This window comes from Ischnura elegans, chromosome 2 (assembly GCF_921293095.1).
Source record: "Ischnura elegans chromosome 2, ioIscEleg1.1, whole genome shotgun sequence".
Taxonomy (NCBI): domain Eukaryota; kingdom Metazoa; phylum Arthropoda; class Insecta; order Odonata; family Coenagrionidae; genus Ischnura; species Ischnura elegans.
This window is the reverse complement of record NC_060247.1, coordinates 119,383,476-119,403,828: the sequence shown is the minus strand read 5'-3', so window position 1 is coordinate 119,403,828 and position 20,353 is coordinate 119,383,476. Positions and strand designations below refer to the sequence as shown.

The 20,353-nt window shown below is 40.7% G+C and overlaps 1 protein-coding gene and 1 long non-coding RNA gene across 4 annotated transcripts in view; one reads left to right on the top strand and one right to left on the bottom strand.

Moving 5' to 3' along the window:
• Positions 1–421, top strand: part of LOC124154519 — a 9,523-nt gene extending 9,102 nt beyond the window's left edge. Inside the window, exons 3-4 of the long non-coding RNA XR_006863940.1 lie at positions 95–235; positions 330–421. This is a non-coding gene — a long non-coding RNA (uncharacterized LOC124154519). The remainder of the gene's footprint in view (positions 1–94; positions 236–329) is intronic.
• The window catches only part of LOC124154511 (NADH dehydrogenase [ubiquinone] iron-sulfur protein 2, mitochondrial-like), a 26,784-nt gene extending 6,431 nt beyond the window's left edge, over positions 1–20,353 (bottom strand). Inside the window, exons 1-7 of one of the 3 annotated variants that reach the window (XM_046528302.1) lie at positions 20,267–20,353; positions 12,890–13,124; positions 5,294–5,495; positions 4,948–5,135; positions 2,147–2,310; positions 321–440; positions 84–213 (exon numbers count right to left, since the gene is read on the bottom strand). In XM_046528302.1, the coding sequence (XP_046384258.1) occupies positions 84–213; positions 321–440; positions 2,147–2,310; positions 4,948–5,135; positions 5,294–5,495; positions 12,890–13,048 (963 nt within the window). In that variant the 5' untranslated portion in view covers positions 13,049–13,124; positions 20,267–20,353. Of the gene's footprint in view, positions 1–83; positions 214–320; positions 441–1,699; positions 2,036–2,146; positions 2,311–4,947; positions 5,136–5,293; positions 5,496–12,889; positions 13,125–13,288; positions 13,434–20,266 lie in introns of those variants that run through there. The other 2 variants (XM_046528301.1, XM_046528303.1) reach the window with 2 other exon arrangements.

The following is a 20,353-nucleotide window of genomic DNA, read 5'->3' as shown; positions in this document are numbered from 1 at the left end:
GTAAAGAGGTTACTACATAGAGGTTTTCCTGTATTACTACACCACCTGCCCATTACAATGAATTTTCAATGCCATATTCAAACCTTCATTTCAGCCCTGCTCGGATGAGACACTTTGGCATCATCTGTTCTCACCTCTCCCGGAGGCATGCAGTTCACGCATTGCTCAATAATTCTCAAGGACTGCCTCATCTCCTCTACTCTTACCAAGAACCTGTAGGAGAGGAAGACTTTCTGTAAGCACATAATGATCACAATTCATCAAAGTGAATGATATATTTCTAGCACAACGTTAAACATTCTTTTTCAACTTCAACCAACCTATCATAGATATCTCCATTGACTCCAACTGGGACATCAAACTCAACAAGATCATATGCATCATATGGCTGAGCTTTGCGAAGATCCCACTTGATGCCGGAACTACGCAGCATGACACCACTGAAATTGAGCAGAAGGCAATGTGATTGGAAGAATTATGTCACTAAAATCAGAGTCAAAGCATCTTTCCAGCCCTGCAAAGAATCCAGGGTTGTTGACCAGGAAGCCTTCATTGTCTGTTGGTGAATTTTTGGCCAAAAAGCAATGCAGTCATGATGCCACAGCCTCCATATTCCCCAGCCATAGCTTCTTGCGAATTTTTCCTATTTCCAAAAATAGAGAGAACCTTAAAGGGCCTTCATTTTACAATCATAGATGACATTAAGAGAATTCACTGACAGAGTTAACTGCTGTCCCAAAGAGCAAGTTTGAGAAGTGTTTCGAGGATTGGAAGGAGTGCTGGCACAAATTTATAATATATATAATGGGGACAATTTTGAAGGTGACAACATTGACGAAGATGAATAAATAAATCATTTTCTCAAATAACTAAAATTCGTGTTATTTTCTGAACACACCTCGTAAATGCAATCAAACTAAGTTCCTTTGTGAAAGCAGAAAGGACCCAAACTGATGAGTGTGAGCCAAAAATTTCCGAGCTCATAAAAACAAGTCTAACCTTAGCGGTTGCCAAAGACAAAGTAAGCAACGGATACAGTTGAACATTTTATTATACTTCAGGGGCAAGTATACAAACATAATTTTTAAAAATTGACAGACTCTCAAAACTCCAAACTGTGAAATTTAAAAATTCCCATTATTTTCTGAACTCACCTTGTATGAATGAGTGTGTGTTTGTACGTGAATTTGGCTATTTCAGCTTAGAGACTGGCATTTAGTCCATGTGGTGAAACTCTTCCCCTCCTGCACACCAACACAGTGATCCATTGTTGCAAGGTAGACGAGTGTTGGGATATATTTTATGGGCCTTTGAGTCTTTTTCATTTCATATTAACCTTGAAACCTAAAAGCTCAATATCCCATTTTGTATTTGTATTCAGGCGTACTTGCCCACCTGCCTGAGATATTGTGCCTCACTCTTTGCAGCTCCTCAGAATCAGTGACGTAGCAAGTGAGGGGATTCAGACCCCCCGAAATATTAAAAAAAAACAATTATGTACCTACTAGCTTCATTAAAGGAAACAAAATAAGGAAAAACCATGAATTTACAAAAGATTTATTTAAGAAATGTAGTTTTTTTTCGATTATGAAATGTGTTGACATTAGTTTAAAACGTTATACAGAGTACCCTGTTATTCAAAGATTTTCACCCCTAGTTTTGGACCCCCCCCCCTCCCCCCCCAAATGAAACCATTCCTGGCTATCCCACTGCTTAGAATGCTCCTAGCAGTTACAGGTTTGAGGAAAGCTAATTTGGAAGTGAATAGACAAGTACCTGCTGTGTTGCTCCAATCCGTCCATACTGTAGGAGGTTGAGCATGGACTCATTTAGTCCAGAGAGCAGTGACAACCATGAAACGCACAAAAATAATAAATTTTCCATTACATACTGGGCCACACTTTTGCCACACTGACTAAATAGCAATGTTATGGAGTCAATTGCAAGATGAAGGTAGAGGCAGGCCATTAACAGATTAAAGATGATAAGGCTAAAGGTAACTGCAGACAAGAGTAGTGCCCTCTCATGTGTAACCCTACAAAGCCACGCATAGGTTAAATAATTTATGTATTAAACACCAAGAGAACATGCAGTTTAAATTCCAAGTTGCTTCGATTAAAAACAGACAGGGATAATATTACTCTACCTGCATCCATAATTAATAGCATCTTCAGCACCAAGTACACCGATACCCTGGGTTCTTTGACACCAAAGTCGATTATTGACCAAAAGATCCTCCAGCTCATCTAAGCGCTCTCCGAACTGGGATGCATGGCTATGGATATCATCAAGAAGTCCAATGGGCATATCCTAATGATAATGAGGAAGCAACATTTTGGCTTATTTAATTTGGACCTTGAAAGCTCTAGGCTAAGTGTTTTTTGTATTGCATTGCCCTCAAATAGTTCAAAATCAATGGATTCAAAAATACTACCCTAAAGAAATTATTCCAAAACAATGTAAACTCAGATTATGAATCATGCTATCATAATGATTCATTGCCTCAGGCATGACTTCATGGAATCGCTTTAAAATTATTAAAAATTGACCCCACGCCTCACATTGTTGAGTCTTAAGGAATTTATTTCTTGTCAGTGACTATATACTCTTGTCATCTATTTCAATGTGCCAAATGATGATGATGTGCTATATCAAAACCTAGGTTGTATACTAATAAATTTATGTGGAATTACAAAGTTTTTCTTTACTTTTCTTTCTATCATAATCAGATACCAATATATTACCATATTGAAATTCAATTTTAATATTTATTTAGTTACTCTATACTCGAAATTCATTCTTCTATCACATTGCAAAGTTAGAACACAATTTGTTAGCAACACTTGGCTACATACCTTCTCTTGTAAGTTGAAGTGAAGTAGTCATATCTCTCACAACAAGCATCTTGTTTTTGAATTCTCTTATGAACAACCCAATACCTCTCACAACGAGCCAAATGAGATAGCACATAGGGCAGTAAGTAGATATCAGTTAATATATACTGTAACAACACAAGGTCGCTGGGTGGTTGCGAGAGCGAGGGCATGAGCGGTTAATAAGGGTTTGTTTAAGACGGAACCCATGCGCGATATAGTTTACCAGGCCCAAGACCGGCGTGAGTGAGCGACCGGCGGAGAGAGGGGAAGGGAGAGGAGAGTGGGGCGGCGGAGAGGAAGTCAGCTGAGAAAGGCACGGGAAAAGAGGGGAAGGAGGGGAGAGCGGTGGCCGCTAGGAGGAAACAGGCGAGCTTGCTCTCTCGATCGCTGACTGCCCAGGAGTGAGGAAGTTGGTGGAATGCTATGCCGGTGGCCAGACAGATGCGGCAAGACGACCGGGCAGTACCAGTAGCCAACTTCACGGTTCCTCCAGAGACCTCAGCCGGGGTCACCTCACCTGTAATCGACTTCCCGGTGCCTCCAAACTTCAGCCAATGTCACCTCACCTGCAATCGACTTCCCGGTGCCTCCCAAACTTCAGCCAATACCATCGGACCTGCCATCCTACGCTGGTAAACTTTCTCCCACTAGGTCATTAAAAATTAATTATTTATTGGGGTGGGCTGGGGTGAAGCATGGGTTTTCCGTCCTTTTAATTTTTGTCGAGTCGCAACGGCACTTTTGCTTATGTTTCCGTGCTTTAGCTCTCGTAATCTACCCGCAACCGAGCTCAGCCCATGATTTGGTTAGTTTTGTGCAATGAAGGGATTCTTTGTGGCATTGTTTCTTTTTTTTGTTGTTACGTGTGGTATCTATTAGATCAATAAATGATTATGTTACAAACTTAGAGTCTCTGTGCCCCCGCTCCTATACCTGCCACGTGTTTCAGAGAGAACCTATTTCACGGCCCACTGCCGACGACGCTAGCCCGGCATATTAGTTTTGTAGTTCATTGTGATGTAGGGAAGGCGCCCGAACGGTTACAATACGTGACATCAGTGGTGCAGCGAGGGAGATTTTGGGGGATAAACTCAGAGAAATTTTTTTAATGAAAATATTTTAATGTGACAAATTTAGTAACTAATATTATGGGAACGGATGACTCACAACCAAAATATTAAACTATTCACAGCCGTAAAAATCTCCATTTTGAACCATTTATCATAAAAATTTTCTGGGGGAGGGCACCCGCACCTCCCGCTGACCCTGGCGGCTATTCCATACCCTGAAGACTCCCAAGTATTAGTTGCACCTTAAACCCCCCCCCTAGCCTTAATTCCTAGCTGTGCCCCTGCCTCACATGCCCCAAGATAAGTAAATGTAAGTATTATTTAATAAGTAATAACAAGTATAGGAATGAGAAAAACATAATCAACCATGCATTTTCTGCACTTAATTTTTCTGCTTTGTCTTGAATTAGCACACATCATTGAATAACACATGCCTTTCATCAGGTATACGGATATCAATTCTTAAATAGTATTGAAATACAGTTGAGGACCTCAAATCCGGAAAGCTTGGGACCAAAGGATTTCTGGACTTCATGGTATTCTTTGTTAATTAATTAATTTATAAATGCGTTCAGACTCTTGCGCTCGCTTTTTGAGATCCCTACGTGTCCCTGCCTGAGTTGTTAGCATATGTTCATAGCGTGTGCTAACTTCCTACTCATCCCAGAACAAGGCTCGGAGAGTCGTGCCACGAGGTGGCTAGTCGAAACCATATGAAGAGGAATTATCAAACGTTCCAGATTTCAGGATTTTTTGGGTTTCTGGATTCCGGATTTGAGGTCCTCAACTGTAGTTTATTGGGTACTCCGAACGACAGTAAAAGGAAAAACCTGAACCATTCTTTATCAGCAATATTATTATCTACCACCCACCTTAATTCTTAAGAGACAAAAATTACACAAGATCTGAACCTTAAGCATGTTATGACATTAACTAGCTGGTGGCTGAGAAACCAACTATTAAGCACCATCACTCATAATAGGTAAATGCTATTTACTTACTAATGCAACTCCACCAGGCCGAAAGTAGCTAGCGTGCAATCTAGCTCCACATACTCTCTCATAAAATTCCATCAACTTTTCGCGTTCCTCAAAGAGCCAAAAGAAAGGTGTAATTGCACCCACATCTATTACATGGCAGGTAATAGCCAATATGTGGTTTAATATCCTTGTGATTTCCCCAAAGAGCACTAGATGATAAAAGTTCACTAGTTAATGTTCTGTAAGCAATGCAGTTTTCTCACATGATACAAAAAATAAGAATGATTGGGAATAACAATGCATCCTTATGAGAAAAAAAACTTTAGTATTAAGCAATGAAGAAGGTTCAAGTTATGAAAAAGATTACCTCTAATGTATTTTGCTCGAATTGGGACATCAATATTTAGCAACTTCTCCACAGCCAAGCAAAAACACTGCTCATTGAGCATTGCACTTACATAGTCTAGCCGATCAAAATATGGTAAGGCTTGAGTGTATGTTTTATGCTCAATGAGTTTCTCAGTACCTCGATGCAGGAGACCAACGTGAGGATCAGCTCTTATTACAGTCTGGAAAGAAAAGTGAAAAATGGTTCCATTTGATTAATATGTACCGAGATCAATTTTTCCACGACTGGTAGGAAAAATTTGTTGTTAGCCTTCAGTCAAGGGCAGAGACCCATTGTTATGACCAAAACAACCACCCATTGCAAGTTTTGACAGTAAAAAAATAGGAAAGACATGTAAACAGCAAAATGTAACTCCGTCAAATCAAAAGTTTCTATTTTGGCTGTCATTGAGTCACTAATTTGTGACCAGAAATAACACATATTGCTACAACAATTCACTCAATGCCAATGTCTACACTGAGGCAGTGCTCATTGAATGACTTGTCATGATAGTAATGGGAGGGTGTGAGGACAACAATCAGGCCTGGTCTGACACACTGGTACACCGGAACATAACCTGGTACACCCTCCATGGTTGGACAAATTAGAAATAAAAGTGATGGATTGGATTGCATGCGTAACTCTGAGTTGATCATTTCGACGATCAAATACCTTTTTATTTGTAAGTAGCAGGCTACCTGGCGTTGATTAGGAAAGATAGTACCCAGAGAAGTGGGAAACTGAACACATGGTCACATAGCAGGATTTTTAGGCAGGCTGAACAGTAAAAAATGGAAAAATTGATTTCCCTATACCGCACAGGGGATCAGCTTATACCCTGCTCCACAACATTGATCGCTTTATGTGTCCATATTTGTGTGGAACAAAAACGTTTTATGAGCTCATACCCCAGCAAAAAAGGTTTGCACCGAGAGGATTGATAGATAAGATTAGTATAATTTGGGTTACGTCTTCCGTTTGTGCAAGTGAAGAGGTGTGCCTACCCGGCAGGATATGTTGTGTGACATGGCGTAGCAAATGGTCATGAGAGAACAAAGATGCAAAGGAGAGGTTGAAGGCAACCGAAAGTAGCACTATGGGTCTTGGGATTATGAGCTGCACCTGCGCGCTAACTTTGGTTGCAATCCGTGCAGCCGTATGGAAATGCATAGCAGACAGACCCACAGATATCCTCTTCTATGAAAATACAAGATTAATTTATACGCAACCGGATCACCAGGAACTGATTTTTTCCAATGATTGGGAGGGTATTTCTTCCGCTGATTGGTGAGCATTCCCTTCTCCCAACTCCTCCCCCTTCCCAGAAACCATTTCCTTCCAACTCGTCCACTGCCCAAAACAGGTTCCCAGGCTGGGCCTGATGGCAATCAGTCATGGCTTTAGTTGTGGCCATCCCAACCTATACGCTTGAAACCCAAGTGTTAAGTGAAGGTAAGTCAAATAGAAAATTTTATAATGCTTATTTGATCTTTAGAGCAGTGGTGGATAAAGGGGGATGTTGTCAGGGGGTTTGCCCCTACATGTAATATTAGGAAAAATGAAAAAGAAGGTAATTTATGTGTTGCTCTCCAATGAAAGTTTCTATTACACTAGCTTATAAAACAGCTTTTAAAAAATTGATCATTATCTAAAAACTACTCGTCCACGAATACCATACCTAGACGTATTATAGCTTCGAGGTATTGCATACCACCAGGGCGCAATGGATAATAATTAGACCATCCCAAAAATAACAAACTTAATGCACCCCAGCTAAACACCAACTGCTTGTACGATGTGTCTATTATATATGTCGTTAATTTCATGTTTTTGAAATTGATGACTTAAAAATGAAATTTAAAGGAAAATACTATTTCATTTGCTATGTATAGAATGGGTATTTATGTCAGGAATACTACCGGCAATCAAATGTAGCGGATGGCATTGCTATCCAACAGTTCGATCAGCAATAAAAGTAAAAAGAGTGCGTGGTTACTCACTAATGTGACTTCGCGCCGCTCACCAAGGGGATCGGCCCCTTAGAAACACCCGTGAATAGCTGCACCCGCGCCGTGCACTGTCGAGAACGGCTTTGCTGTTTGGTGAGGAGTTTTTAATAGTTTAGCAGAAAACTGTGGGGAAATTCCGGTATTAAAGGGAATAATCGAGAAGGGCTTCTGGCTGGACGAAATCCTACAAAATTTTCAAGTGTGCAACTCGTTATTTTCAAAAATTATTTTTACTTCGGTGTGACCAGGGGCAGTCTGGGGTGATTTGGGGCCCTCTCTTGGGGCTCATCTTACGGGGGATTCGGAGGTCCTCCCTCGGAAAGCTTTAGGAAAGCTCACGCCCGGAAATGGTTTTGACGCTATTCTGGCTCTTAAAAATTAGATAGAAGTTGTGGCGCCGACTCCATGGGACCTGAGGGGGCCCAAGCCATAGCCACCAAAGTTTGTTATGGTTGTGTGAAAAAAAATGTGCCAGGCTTGTCGATTTTCCCCGGTGCGCCCAGATATCGATATTTGAGTTATCTAATGTTGATCATATGACTCTTCTAAAATGATTGAAAAACTTAAAACTCACTACTTACAAAATTTCCCAGGGCAAGATCCCCGCGGGGATCGCGCCCGCGCGCTGTTTGCCCCCCCAATATTTTTTGTAAGCAGGCATCCCTGGATATAAGTTAATAAGTAATAACAACTTCGTTAGAAAAAATACTGTGAATAGTGAAAATTTCACAAAATATAAAATTTAATACTACAATATTGTGGTTCTATTATATATTCCGGGAATTTGCTCCTTGAAACTGCACTGTAATATAAAAAAAACTCAAGAAGGGAAGGGGAAGGAACTCTGGAGGGGATGATCAATCACCAGCAAGCAATTGGACTCCCACATGCACACCACATGATCCATAAAACGTCACGCATACTTATGCTACTACATGCTGGTAGAAATAATAATAAAATTAAGAAACATTCATTAAGTTTTACATAAGCTAGTAGGCTACACTACAAGTCATCTAATCTATTTGTGAGTTCTAATGTCGCCGTTAAAATCACTTATTGATCGTGGAAAAAAAGACATTCTGAATCTGTCTGTACTACGGTCTATCTCTCTCATTTTACTTATATGATCTGATCTTGGGATCTTGATCTGAGAATGTTGGCGCTCGTAAGATATGGCTAACTTCGTTAGAAAAGACACTGCTCTTGAATTTATCTGAAAGGTTTAGTCTATTTTTCAATCTACGGTCTGACCGTGATTCTCAACCGAGTTTATCTAAGAGGTCAGTTTCACTAACGAGACTATCGTAACGATTTTTCACGTACCTGGCAGCTCTTCTTTGCACGCGTTCTAAATTAAGCCTTTTTCATGAGGGTCCCAACACTGGCAGTGCATTGCGGAGGGAGAAGTAGCTAATTTCTCTCACTTTTGTGGTCGCACTCTCCTAATATTCTTTTAACAAAACCCATTTTACGATTAGCTTGACCTGTTATTTCCCGAATATGTTTATTCCACGATAGATCATTATTGAGTCTAACTCCTAGATATTTTACGGATTCAACTGTCTTTAATTGGGTGCTCCGAATTATATAGCTATGTAGTAAGGAGTCATTATTTTTCCAGAAATACATTACCACGCATTTTTTTTTTCAAATTTAATTTTAACTGCCATGCATCCCACCACGCTTGGATGGCAGCAAGGAATACATACGTGTTGGGTGTCATTTTCAACTGTGGAGGAATCTTGTGGAAGCAGCGAGCTGCAAACAGTTGAAAAGCGTTCAGTGTTTGGATCGTAATTCAATTTCATAGGGCATTCAAGTAATTAATAACATTTCCGGTAATTTGAATAGTAGCGTAGCTAGACCCCCTCAAGAGCCGTTCCGCAACCGTGAAATAACGAGAGCTAGAAAACCAGCAAGACCCATAGGGCAATGCGTATTGGCCGCAAGGCTTTTATGGCCATGAAGGTCGTCAGTAACTTTTTAAAGCCAATCATGGGGTCCAGTAACTTGTATTGTAAGCAGCCCTCTGAGTGAATCTCTTTGACTGTGAGCGGATCTGACTAAACACCCTACGCGTCGTCGTAAACGCGGTCGGTGGAGGGGTGAACTAATTACATTGCGTGTCGAGAGGTGTAATATCGCCAAGTGGCCTTTCCTATTAAAAAATATACGTACGAGTGCACAAAAATATTTTAAATCATAAATAAAAACAAAAATGCTATAAAAACGGCAAAAATCAAGAAAAATTAAAAAGAAAACGAGCGTGATGCGCCCACTCCCAGCGGGCTTCCCCCGCTCTTTTCAATGCAGGTCCACAGAGGGATAGACGCGTTTCTGATTTTAAAATGTAGAAAAAAAGGCAGGGTGTTATGTACAAATTGTGTTATGTTGACTTATTGATTGTTGACTTATTGTTGACTTATGTCCACAGAGGGATAGGCGCGTTTCTAATTTTAAAATGTAGAAAAAAAGGCAGGGTCTTATGTACAAATTTAATTGGCATGTTCATGTACAAATTGAGGACAGAGGACCTCTTTAAACACAACATTGGAAGTAATTACACTACCCTCTGTTAATACTTGTTTAGCGTTTTCCTTAATATTTACAAAAATATTTAGAAAAGATCTTACCCTAGAGAATGCTACATAAAGTTGGCCATGAGAGAATACAGGGTCAGGCAGGAATAAGCCAGCTCTTCGCAAAGTCTGACCCTGAGCCTTGTTAATAGTCATCGCATAGGAAACCTTAATGGGAAATTGTCTGCGAGTGAAATTAAAAGGCATGGTGGGATCCGACGGCGTTAACTGTATTCTTGGGATGAGGACAATCTTGCCGGAATCGATTATTTTTTTAAACTAATTTTAGGAAACAATAGCAATATTTAGGAAGTAAGATATGCCGTCGCATGTTCTCTGATAAATTCTGTGCATTTTGGTACCTCATTTGTAGAGTTTGGTTGCGTATAAGTTGAGAAAAAGGTATCTATACAGTAGAAATAATGTAGAGGATATCTTTTGAATTAACTGTTTGTTGTCCATGCGGCCTCTTCCCGATGTCTTTTTTCGTTTGGGGTTCTTCATAGAGTTTGTGTGCATCGCACGCGCGCACTAGTAGCCTGTGTTCCATTTTCCCCTTCAAGTAGTTTTGTAACACTTGTTGGTACCTTTGTGCAATCTGTTACACGATCATTTCCGCTGAAGAGGTGGACACCCGCTCAAAAATCCGGGCGGCTTGGAGAATAGGAGGGAACACTCAAAATTAAAAATTGGTTTTCGATATTTAAATTTCGATATACATAAGGTTTCCTCCCACTCATTTAAAATTCTCCGTTTTATATAGTATTTAAAGCCTGAATCACACGATCATTTTTTTTCGTCGCGAAAGTGATCACTATCGCGATTACTGCGCAAAATGATCGTCGGCGGCAATTGTTTTTCGCGATCGCGATCGCGATGAGGATTCCCATCGCTATTTTTCATCACTCGTCCGGTCGCTTTTTCCGTCGCTAAAACCGTCACTAAAACCCCATATCAGCCAATCGGAACGCATTTCCCTATGGAGCGATTGCAGCGCAACGTTTGACAATTGTGGGAACGACATAAATAAACAAACACGCTATATAATTTCGTGATGTGGGCCCTATGACAACGAGCTGTGATATTGGAAATGATGCGAAAAGCGACGGCGGGAGTGACCGTGTGATTCAGAAAAATGATCACAAGAGCGATTGCTTTTCGCGACGGGAAAAGTGATCTCGATAGTGATTACTTTCGCGACGAAATAAAATGATCGTGTGATTCAGGCTTTATACTCGAAATAACGTATGCGACAATGCACTCCTTATGCAAACAATGCAGATATCATGAGGTTCACACGTCATCAACATGGCGTCGCCCGAGAAATACGTTTTTGGCGCAGAATTCAAGTTGAAACTTCAAACTGCTCTAGGGGCGAAATTATTCTGCGCTCAAGGGTAAAATTTGGTGAGAGCCTTTCTTACACCCATTGCTTTATAAATCAGACAAAATATTTGGTAGTGTAATCCCTTCTATTGGACTGAATTCCGTCCATTCGTCGTATACCTTCTGCGATTTTCACCTCCCTACATTCGAACGCGAAGAAGGAACGTGTTCCTTGCGTCCCAAGGCCAAAAACGTTGGCTAGTGCTGTTACGGGCTTGCTTGGCTGAGTTTCTGATAGAACTGTAAAAATATGAACAAAGGAGGAAATTTTTTTTCGTTGTAATTTTTATGAAGCAGCTTTCTCGAGTTCCAAGCGGAGAAACATCGAAGATCCTGAACCCTTTCACGGAGAGAGTTGCGTAAAGTCACTGAAGTCAATCGGAGTTTCTATCACTTGTCCAAATAGCATGGTGGAACGCAATCTCTCACCTCTACACAGAAAGACTAATGAAGATACTAATTAGTCGAGTTGGGACGACTAACTTAACTTTTACTTTTTTATTCACGGGTGAGTGGCTAAGTTTAGGAAACTTGCATTTTAAGATTGCTGTAGAATAGTCTTGTTTGGAAACAAAGATCGGGTCACCATGGCAATCAGTAGGTCGAGTTCCTTCACGGACCACAATTCGGGACGCGTCTCTCGACAGTCAACGCGCGCGTATCTTTTTTATTAGATCGAAGGCAGTTGTCACGTGACTTCAACATGCGCAAACACGGCTTGAACTTACTTATCCAGTTAACTCACTACACAGTACACTTAGCCTGGAGTAAGAAGAATAGCACAAATGGAGAGTGCATTCCTCAAAAATAGGTACCTCTTAACAGCTGGGAATAAAGCGTTGAAGTTAAGAAACCATTCATCAGGACTTATATTTTAAGCAAGCCATTTTACGGCAATGAGGCATGGACGAAGACAGCAGTAGAGAAATCTAGGTTGAAAGCTTTCGAAATGAGGTATTACAGAAGAGTGATGAAGTTAAAATCGATAGACCGTGCGAGTAAGTTTTAAGAAGTCTCTAGAAAACTTAAGAAGGAAGACGAGAAATATTAATCGGTTACATCGTGAGATATAATCACTCACTCAGTGATTCAACCTGAAGTTTTGTGTTGTTAGATGAGGGTAGAGCTCACCCGTACTAAGCTATAGGCGTGTGGATTTCACACATTCAGGTTGAGGGGATAGGGCATTGGCTCCTTTCCGTGGGCCATCTAGCTCTTCGAGGATTTTATGATTTGAGACCATCGAAGGCTTCATCCAAAATTTGAACCCAGGACTCCTCGATCAATATCCAAGCGCTCTACCCACTAAGCTACCACGTTCCCTAAAAATATAGACAGATGGAATAGGAGAAGGGAAAAGAAGGCCTAGGATGAGACACATAGAGCAGCCGAATAAAGACGAAAAGCAAAAGTATCATGTAATTATTCAAAGATTAGGTAATACGAATTACGAGTGGAGATCGTCAAACCAATCGTCGGATTGCTAAGAGATGATGTTGAGATGATGATGATGCCTAATACACACAACAAACTAGACTTAATTAGTTCGATTAATTACTCTTTAGTATTCTGATTTAACCATTACAGCAAGATTTACTTACCTCCCCATCAAGTTCTAGTACTAATCTGAGAACACCGTGAGCTGCAGGATGCTGCGGCCCGAAGTTGACGCTCAGGTTACGGACTTTCTTTTCCAATGGAGGAAGCTTCGAATTCCATGGAGGCATTTTCCAATTTGCCATTTCTCCAACAGGAAACATTACAGGCCCTGAGAACTCCTTTATGTATTCCGGGTCAGGATACCACACCTTCCCAATGCCTCGCTTTGGACATGAACTAAATGAAAATAATTGCATTGAAAAATATTGATTAACATCATGTAGTAAACAGCAATACAGTAGATAAGAAGTTTTTATGGTTAGTAGCAGTAATCATACGACTATAACTGCAGCCGTGATTTTATTTCTATGCTTTGTTACAATATAAACACTAATTCTTACTTGACAGGATATAATTGGGCAACATTTTGCAGTAACTTCCCTCCGATTGAGCATGATGACTTCCTAATTGTAGCAATTACCAAATTGGCCATTTCTATTTCCGATGACGGTGTTCTAAAGTCTCACAAAAACAATCTAGCAACCTTAGCAACGCTTAATAACAATAACGGGAATAATTTCATCGATTTTAACAATAGATGGCACGAAGAATAGCGATTAAAAATACTTTTGTGAAAACTCTCCGTTAGAGAGAATAATTGATTTTGAAAAGAAATTCCCATAATCTACTTACTTATACTATCCATATGAGTAATAAAAAACAGAAAATGGTCAATAGAATTTTATGCCTGCCCAATGTCAGCGTGCCTTTTCATAAACCTGATATTGTAGCCTGAACGAAAAAATAAATTTTCGGATCATTAATTAGAGCGGAGTTTGAGGTCGTTTGTCGCGACGGCTGCCTTTTCCCGGCTTTGGGGGATTTCTTGGAGAAGAAAGGAAAATATTTTCACCAAACCCATTCGTAAGCTTCAAGGCTTACATATAAGACTTCTTCCTTCGTCTACGAAATATACTCACAGTTTTGGAATGAAAATTCGATGCTTTACGGCCCAAATAGCGGCCTTGGGAGGAGTTAGAATTTATGCAAAAAATCTTCATCGTCATGATAATTCTTCTACACTAGGACGGAAGCTTAAATTAAGTATGAAATAAATAAATAAATGTCAATGCAGGATTTTAATACGCACTCATCCTTCCAGACCATGTATCTAGTATAATTATCATAATAAGTCAACAATCCTATGTTCGGTTTGACGCAGCTCTCCATTCCTCTCTCCTATCCGCTATTCTTTTTTTGAGACGTATTTCTTCTCATTCGCATCCTTCATAATCTGTCCTATGTGACTCATTTGGGGCCGTCCCTTGCCCTTCTTCCTTTCCACCTGTCCTTCTACGATTGCTTTCATCAGGCCATCTAAATACGTGTCGTTTGTAACGTGTCTAAATACGTGTCATGTCTCATAATGTGGCCAACTAAATACGTGTCGTATGCAACTCATTCGAGGCCGTCCCTTATCCTTTTTCACTTCCACCGTTCCTTCAATGATTATACTAATTAAATCTAAATGCTACCCGACACGTGGCCAACTAAGTCGTTCAGTCTTTTGCTTAAGGTTTCCAGAAGACTTATCATTTCTCCCACTCTTCTTAGCACTTCGTCATAACTTACTCGGAAATCCATTTTATCTTCATCATCCTTCGGTCATACGTATCGAATTCCTCCGCCATTGACCTCTCTGCTTCTGTCCAGGGTCAGTCTCGAAAAAACGTACATTTTGTGCAGGCAAAATTTAAAAAAATTAATTTTTGTTTATTAAGAACTAAAATTGTGCAACTACATTTTCTCAATCACACAATCTAATGACGTAAGTGGCAGAGATCGTTATTGATATTTACATTTTTTTAACTTTCACTTTTGTGCTGTGTACGGACATGATATATATGTCCACGGACATAGCAGAAGAGGAATATAATGTTTACTCACGAGAAAATTTTTTTTCAATTTGTCATTGAACATTCTGTAACTAGCCATAGTGTAGGTATTATCATGTGCGTTACCATCTGTCATGTCCATGGGCTGCAGATTTCACGAACATGATGTCCACGGGCATGACGATTTTCTCTAAATTAACTTATTGTGGGGATTTTATATATGTTACGGCTGTCCTTACTACATTGAACTTGCATTTTATAGCCGAAAAAGATATCTCAATTGTAATTAGCATAAGATTTTACTGTTACCAATTTTTAACTGTCCACGGACATGACTGATGATCTTGGCTCTTTCAAAAACTGATCCAAAATTTTTCTTCCAGCGTTAAAACATTCACTAAAGCAAGTATAAACTCAAACAACCCAATAAAGCCGACAATATCTTTCTCTACACACTCAGTGGCGCAAACTCCATGGGGCCTGAGGGGGCCCGGGCCCCCCCAAAAATTCGTTACAGATGTGGGGAAAAATGTGTCAGGCTTGTCGATTTTCCCCGGAGTGTACAGATATCGAGATATGAGCGATAAGGGTTCTAATGTTGATCATATGATTCTTTTAAAATGCTTAAAAAACTTAAAATTCACTACTTATAAAATTTACCGAGGCAAGGTCCCCGGTTTGGGCCCCCCCAACATTTTTGTAAGTCGGCACCCCTGTACACGCTGGTTGTTCAGGGCTGCCACCATATCCTAAGAATAATTCCCCCTTTTTTCTGTGAATCCACGGATATTGCTTTTTTCGGTCTTTTCTAACTTGTCGCTAAAATCAGTAAAAGGGTACATAATATAATGTACCACATCATTTTTGATTTACCAGTTTTGGTTTTTTTACGGTAGTCCATGGACATAATTTCGTGCGATTGTGGGAGAATGACCCGTCAACGTCCAAGCCTCGCTTTGAAAGAGAAACATGCTTTATGGTAGGGATGGACGGATCCAGGATTTTTTTCGGATCCGGATTCGGATCGGATCCTTGATTTTCGTAGCCGGATCTTTCGGATCGGATATTTTCGGATCCAAATGCATTTTCAAAATCCTGCCATTAAACGAAGTAATTATTCAAGTTTATTCTGGGCACGTACAATCGAATGAATGCTTTTTAGATTTTCATACACATTTTAATATTTTTATAAATTAAAAATCATTTTATAGGCTTTCAAGTTGTTTTTTTAAACATCTTTACATGCTCAGGACCTAAACTGTTACGATTGGGTTTGGAAATGAAAATAGGAAAAATCTTCGGATAAACCACTGACCAGTGGCGCGGAACAAGAATCCCATGCGACTGCACATTCGAAGAGAGAATCGGAACTCTTTGGCGTTTGGCGTTGGGAATCGGGGCGTTGCATTCATTGAAGCTATTATTTAGAATTTCGGATCCAGAGCCGATGTCTTCCGCGACTTTGGATCCGATGTATCCGATGAAGGGCAATATCCGCGAATATTTGGATCCGAGGTATCCGATCCAACCATCCCTACTTTATAGGTAGAATCTGATGAATTGTTTCCCCACTTCTATACTTGTATTTTCAGTTGTATGTAACATTATTCCTTTTGAGGAAAGCTCTGTGTTATTCTATTCAATAATTCTTTCTGCCATCGTTGGTAATTCGGCTTCCTAGGTAGCAAAACTCTTTCACCTCAGCTCTAGTATAAAAGATTTACAACACGGTGAATCTTTCGCACAATATCTTGTATGAATACCTACAAAAGGCACTTATGACAAGCAAACCGGCCGACTGCAACCACTCCCGTAGCGAGAGCCTGAGTACCTAATCAAATAGGAAATAGGCGCCTCTAACTCAACTCAAACAAATGCATGATATTTTATTCTACCGTTCAAGCAAAGTAATACACTTTTAGTACCACGACTACTCCCATAAAAAACAATCTTAATAATAAGAATATCCACTTATCCATTTCTCTTCTAAATTACCTCACTCAACTCCCAAAGAGGGAGAAAAAGAAAAAAAGGAAAACATCAGGGAAAACGGACCAATGAGATGTCTCCGGTCTCGTATGTGGACCAGTGAGGAGACACCTGACTCCGACGGAGGTGTATAAAGGCCGTTTTACTCGGGGCACGTATTAGCACTGAAAACATGGTGATGTTGCGAGCATAGGCGCATCTGGGAGGGAGGGGGCACGGGGGCACGTGTAAAACGGCCTTAATAGACGTTGAAAACGGCCTCTCAGCACTTAATCGACCCGAAGAAGACATCTGCAATGCTGGCGAAACTGCTGTCTTCAACACACGGAATTGCGCAATCTGACGTACGTGCGAAGGCGCAATCAAAATTGCGGCGTGTAAAGCGGTGAATTGCTAGAACACATGCGAGAATGCGTGGATGCGATGTGGCAAAAAAGCCCCTGTTCTTATTTCGTTCATGCATTCGCGCAGTTCCACGCCATTTTATAAATTAATGTAGCTCTAACCTGCGCAATTCCGTGCCCCGTGTAAAACGGCCTTTAAAAGCCAAGCGTGGCGTTGCAATCGCTGTTAACGGCCGTGAGTTCTGATTCGCTGCAGTTTCGCGAGGGATGGACAGTAGGGCGGATCAGAAAAATCGATTTTTTTCAAATCTATCTGGCCCAATGAAGAAAAGTTGTGAAACCGATCAAAAATAAGGCCTGAAAATTTTGAGACCTCTAGGTGAACCCCTGACCCTCGCTCAAATGCAATTTAGGGGGGGGAAGGTCGAAATTCAAAAAATATAATATATTATGGTCACTTCCTAAAGATTTTGCCGAGTTACTGCCCTTCAAGAACAAAAATTTCGTGCATTTTGACGTATCTGCCACCGTTTAGCCACAAAATGCCTAATTTGAGTCCGCGCCCGTGAAGAAAATATTCCAACGCCCACGCAGCGTCGCGGAAACTAGAGCGGCTGGCCGATCCCTTCCCCTCCCCGCTCGCTTCTCCCCCTCCCACGCCTCGAATACAGCAAAATTCATCCCGCGTGTGCTTCTAGGAGGGCGTTAATCTTGGATAATATAAATCGGGAAATGGTGGAAAGTAAAAAAAGGATGCGTCGTGAGACGAATTGCCCCTTATTTGGCGCCTCGTCAGCGTTAAACAAATCGATGTTACCAACATTTAGAGAAGTGATGAAATATTTTTAGACCCGAGAATGCAGGAAAGGAGCCTACGGTGTATGAAGAGGCCTCTCGAGTGGCTATAAATGTGTGCGAACTTTGGATATGCACTTGCCCGTACCCTTTCGCATAGGTAGATCTAAGGGGGGGGGGCGGCACGTGTCCCCCCAAACCCTTAAAAGATATGAAAGATTTTTAATACGGTCCCACCATCATTGCGTTCGTTTTATGTTACGAGGTATCCTTCGCTCCCTGCCCCCCAGAAAAAAATTCTGGACACGGCCTTGCTTGTGCCCCCCCAAAATGAAATCCTAGATCCGCCCCTGTCCTTTCGCATCCTCTGCCTGGTAGCAATTCCCTCTTTGGAACCCCGCATTTCTTCAAAAAAATACAGGGTATCTGGATAACGGGGGGAGTCCTATCCCTGATCTGTCTCTTGGCGATCGGCGCACTAGCAAGACCCGGTATTCCTTCACCTATCCCACGCGACTCTCACCGAACTCTTATTGCAATGTAAGTGCAATAAATATCGCCCAACAAATCAGTTACTTTACTTCTTCCCTTACTGTAAAGACGACAGTGGGACGGTGGCAGCGACGGGAAAAGGGATGTGCCGTTTGTTGGAAATAGGGGTCCAACCCTCGTGCCATCTCGGAATATGATCGCAGGGAACGGTCATTTTCGCCGTCATCATTGGAGCGATCGCTGGATCCGTCCCGCGGAAGGGATGGAAAAAATTATCACGTGATTCAGACCTGGGGCAGTCTGGGGTGATTGGGGGCCCTCGGCTGAGACTCATTATGGCCCCCCCCTCGGAAAATTTTAGGAAATTGCATGACCGGAAATGGATTTTGACGCTATTCTGGCTCTTGAAAACTAGATAAAAGTTATAAAAAAATACTATTTCGCAGTTTATGAACCGCGATAATGTACTATGTCTCAATTAATTATTTAGTGAATTTGTTCACTTTAATTGCACTGCAATCTAAAGACCTCTGAATGAACTTTTCGAATAGCCCTTTCAAATAAGCGTCACGTTCTCTTTGATCTTCTAATAACTTTATTTTATTTATTTTTTTGTATTATATTTTCTCACTTGGTATATTGCAAATAAAGCGACCAATGAAAACGTAGAACTTTGCAAAAAAAACTTTGGTTCTAGGAATCTTTGTTTGGTATGTTGTAAATAAAGCGACCAATGAAAACGTAGAACTGTGTTAAAAAAACTTTGGCTCTAGGAATCTTAGTCTTTTTTGAAGCACCTCTCATAAAGATACACTTCAGGATAGACGCGAGCGTTATGGGGGCACTCCTAAGCTCGGGGCCCTCGGCGATCGCCGACCAGCCGATCTGGCCAGACCGCCCCTAATTCAGACTTTACTTGCGGTAAAAGTCATCAGCAGGAATATCTGTCAACGCGAGTATGTGCTTCCGACAGGTATAAATTCAATAGGAAACCTCATTTTATTTTATTTATTTATATTTTGTATTTACAAAACCTATATTTTATTTATTTTTTGTATGATATTTTTTCACCTAATATGCTGTAAATGGAGTGGCTAATGAAAACTTAGAACTTGATAGTAAAAAATAATTTAAAAAATTGTTGTTGATGACCCCGACCGGTCCCAGAAAGTGCTCGCGAACCGAATACTATTTATACGTAGCCTTAATCGATAAAAATCGATTTTTAGCCAAAATCAATGCATGGTAGCCTATTTATTGAAACCAACGCATAGAATATCGATAAAATTAATAGAAATTTTCACGGAATTAGTAAAAAAAATCACGAAAACCGCAGGAGCTCAAATAGCTATAGTTACGCAAACACCTACCCAAAGCTTCCCAAATTTTCCCGCCAGGTGTCAGAAACTTGATTTTGATTAGCGAATAGGACTTTGCAGCCCCAACAAGTTCCTCGCGCTTTAATTGTTTTAAATTAGTTAAACATTTTTTGAAGCTGGACGCCGGATGGAAGCAGATGAGAATCCGAGGCTACTGTGATTGCCGTATTGCATGGTGGTATAAGTATGTATGATATTTGTAGCCGGCAGATGATTTTTGAAAAATATCTAGGTGAAAAATAGGCGAATAAAAGTCTTGTTTTAGCCTTGGATTGTCCACGGGGCATGGAGCTGCAAAGAAAAAAGGCAAACTTTCCGGAGTGAAGGCTAAAAATGTATACTAGGTATGGTTACCAGACGTCTGGATTAATTCGGACATGTTCGTCCAATGTCCGGGCTGGTTTTTGAGTATCGTAAAACGTCCTTATTTCAGGCCATCATGATTAAATATATAGTGAATCTGTTGATGGCCATTCAGAACTTACCAAAGATTTCGAGTATATCTTCAGCATACCAGGTCACCATCATGCAAATGCAGAAAGGGTACTTCCTCTTGTGTCATATCGGTGGAC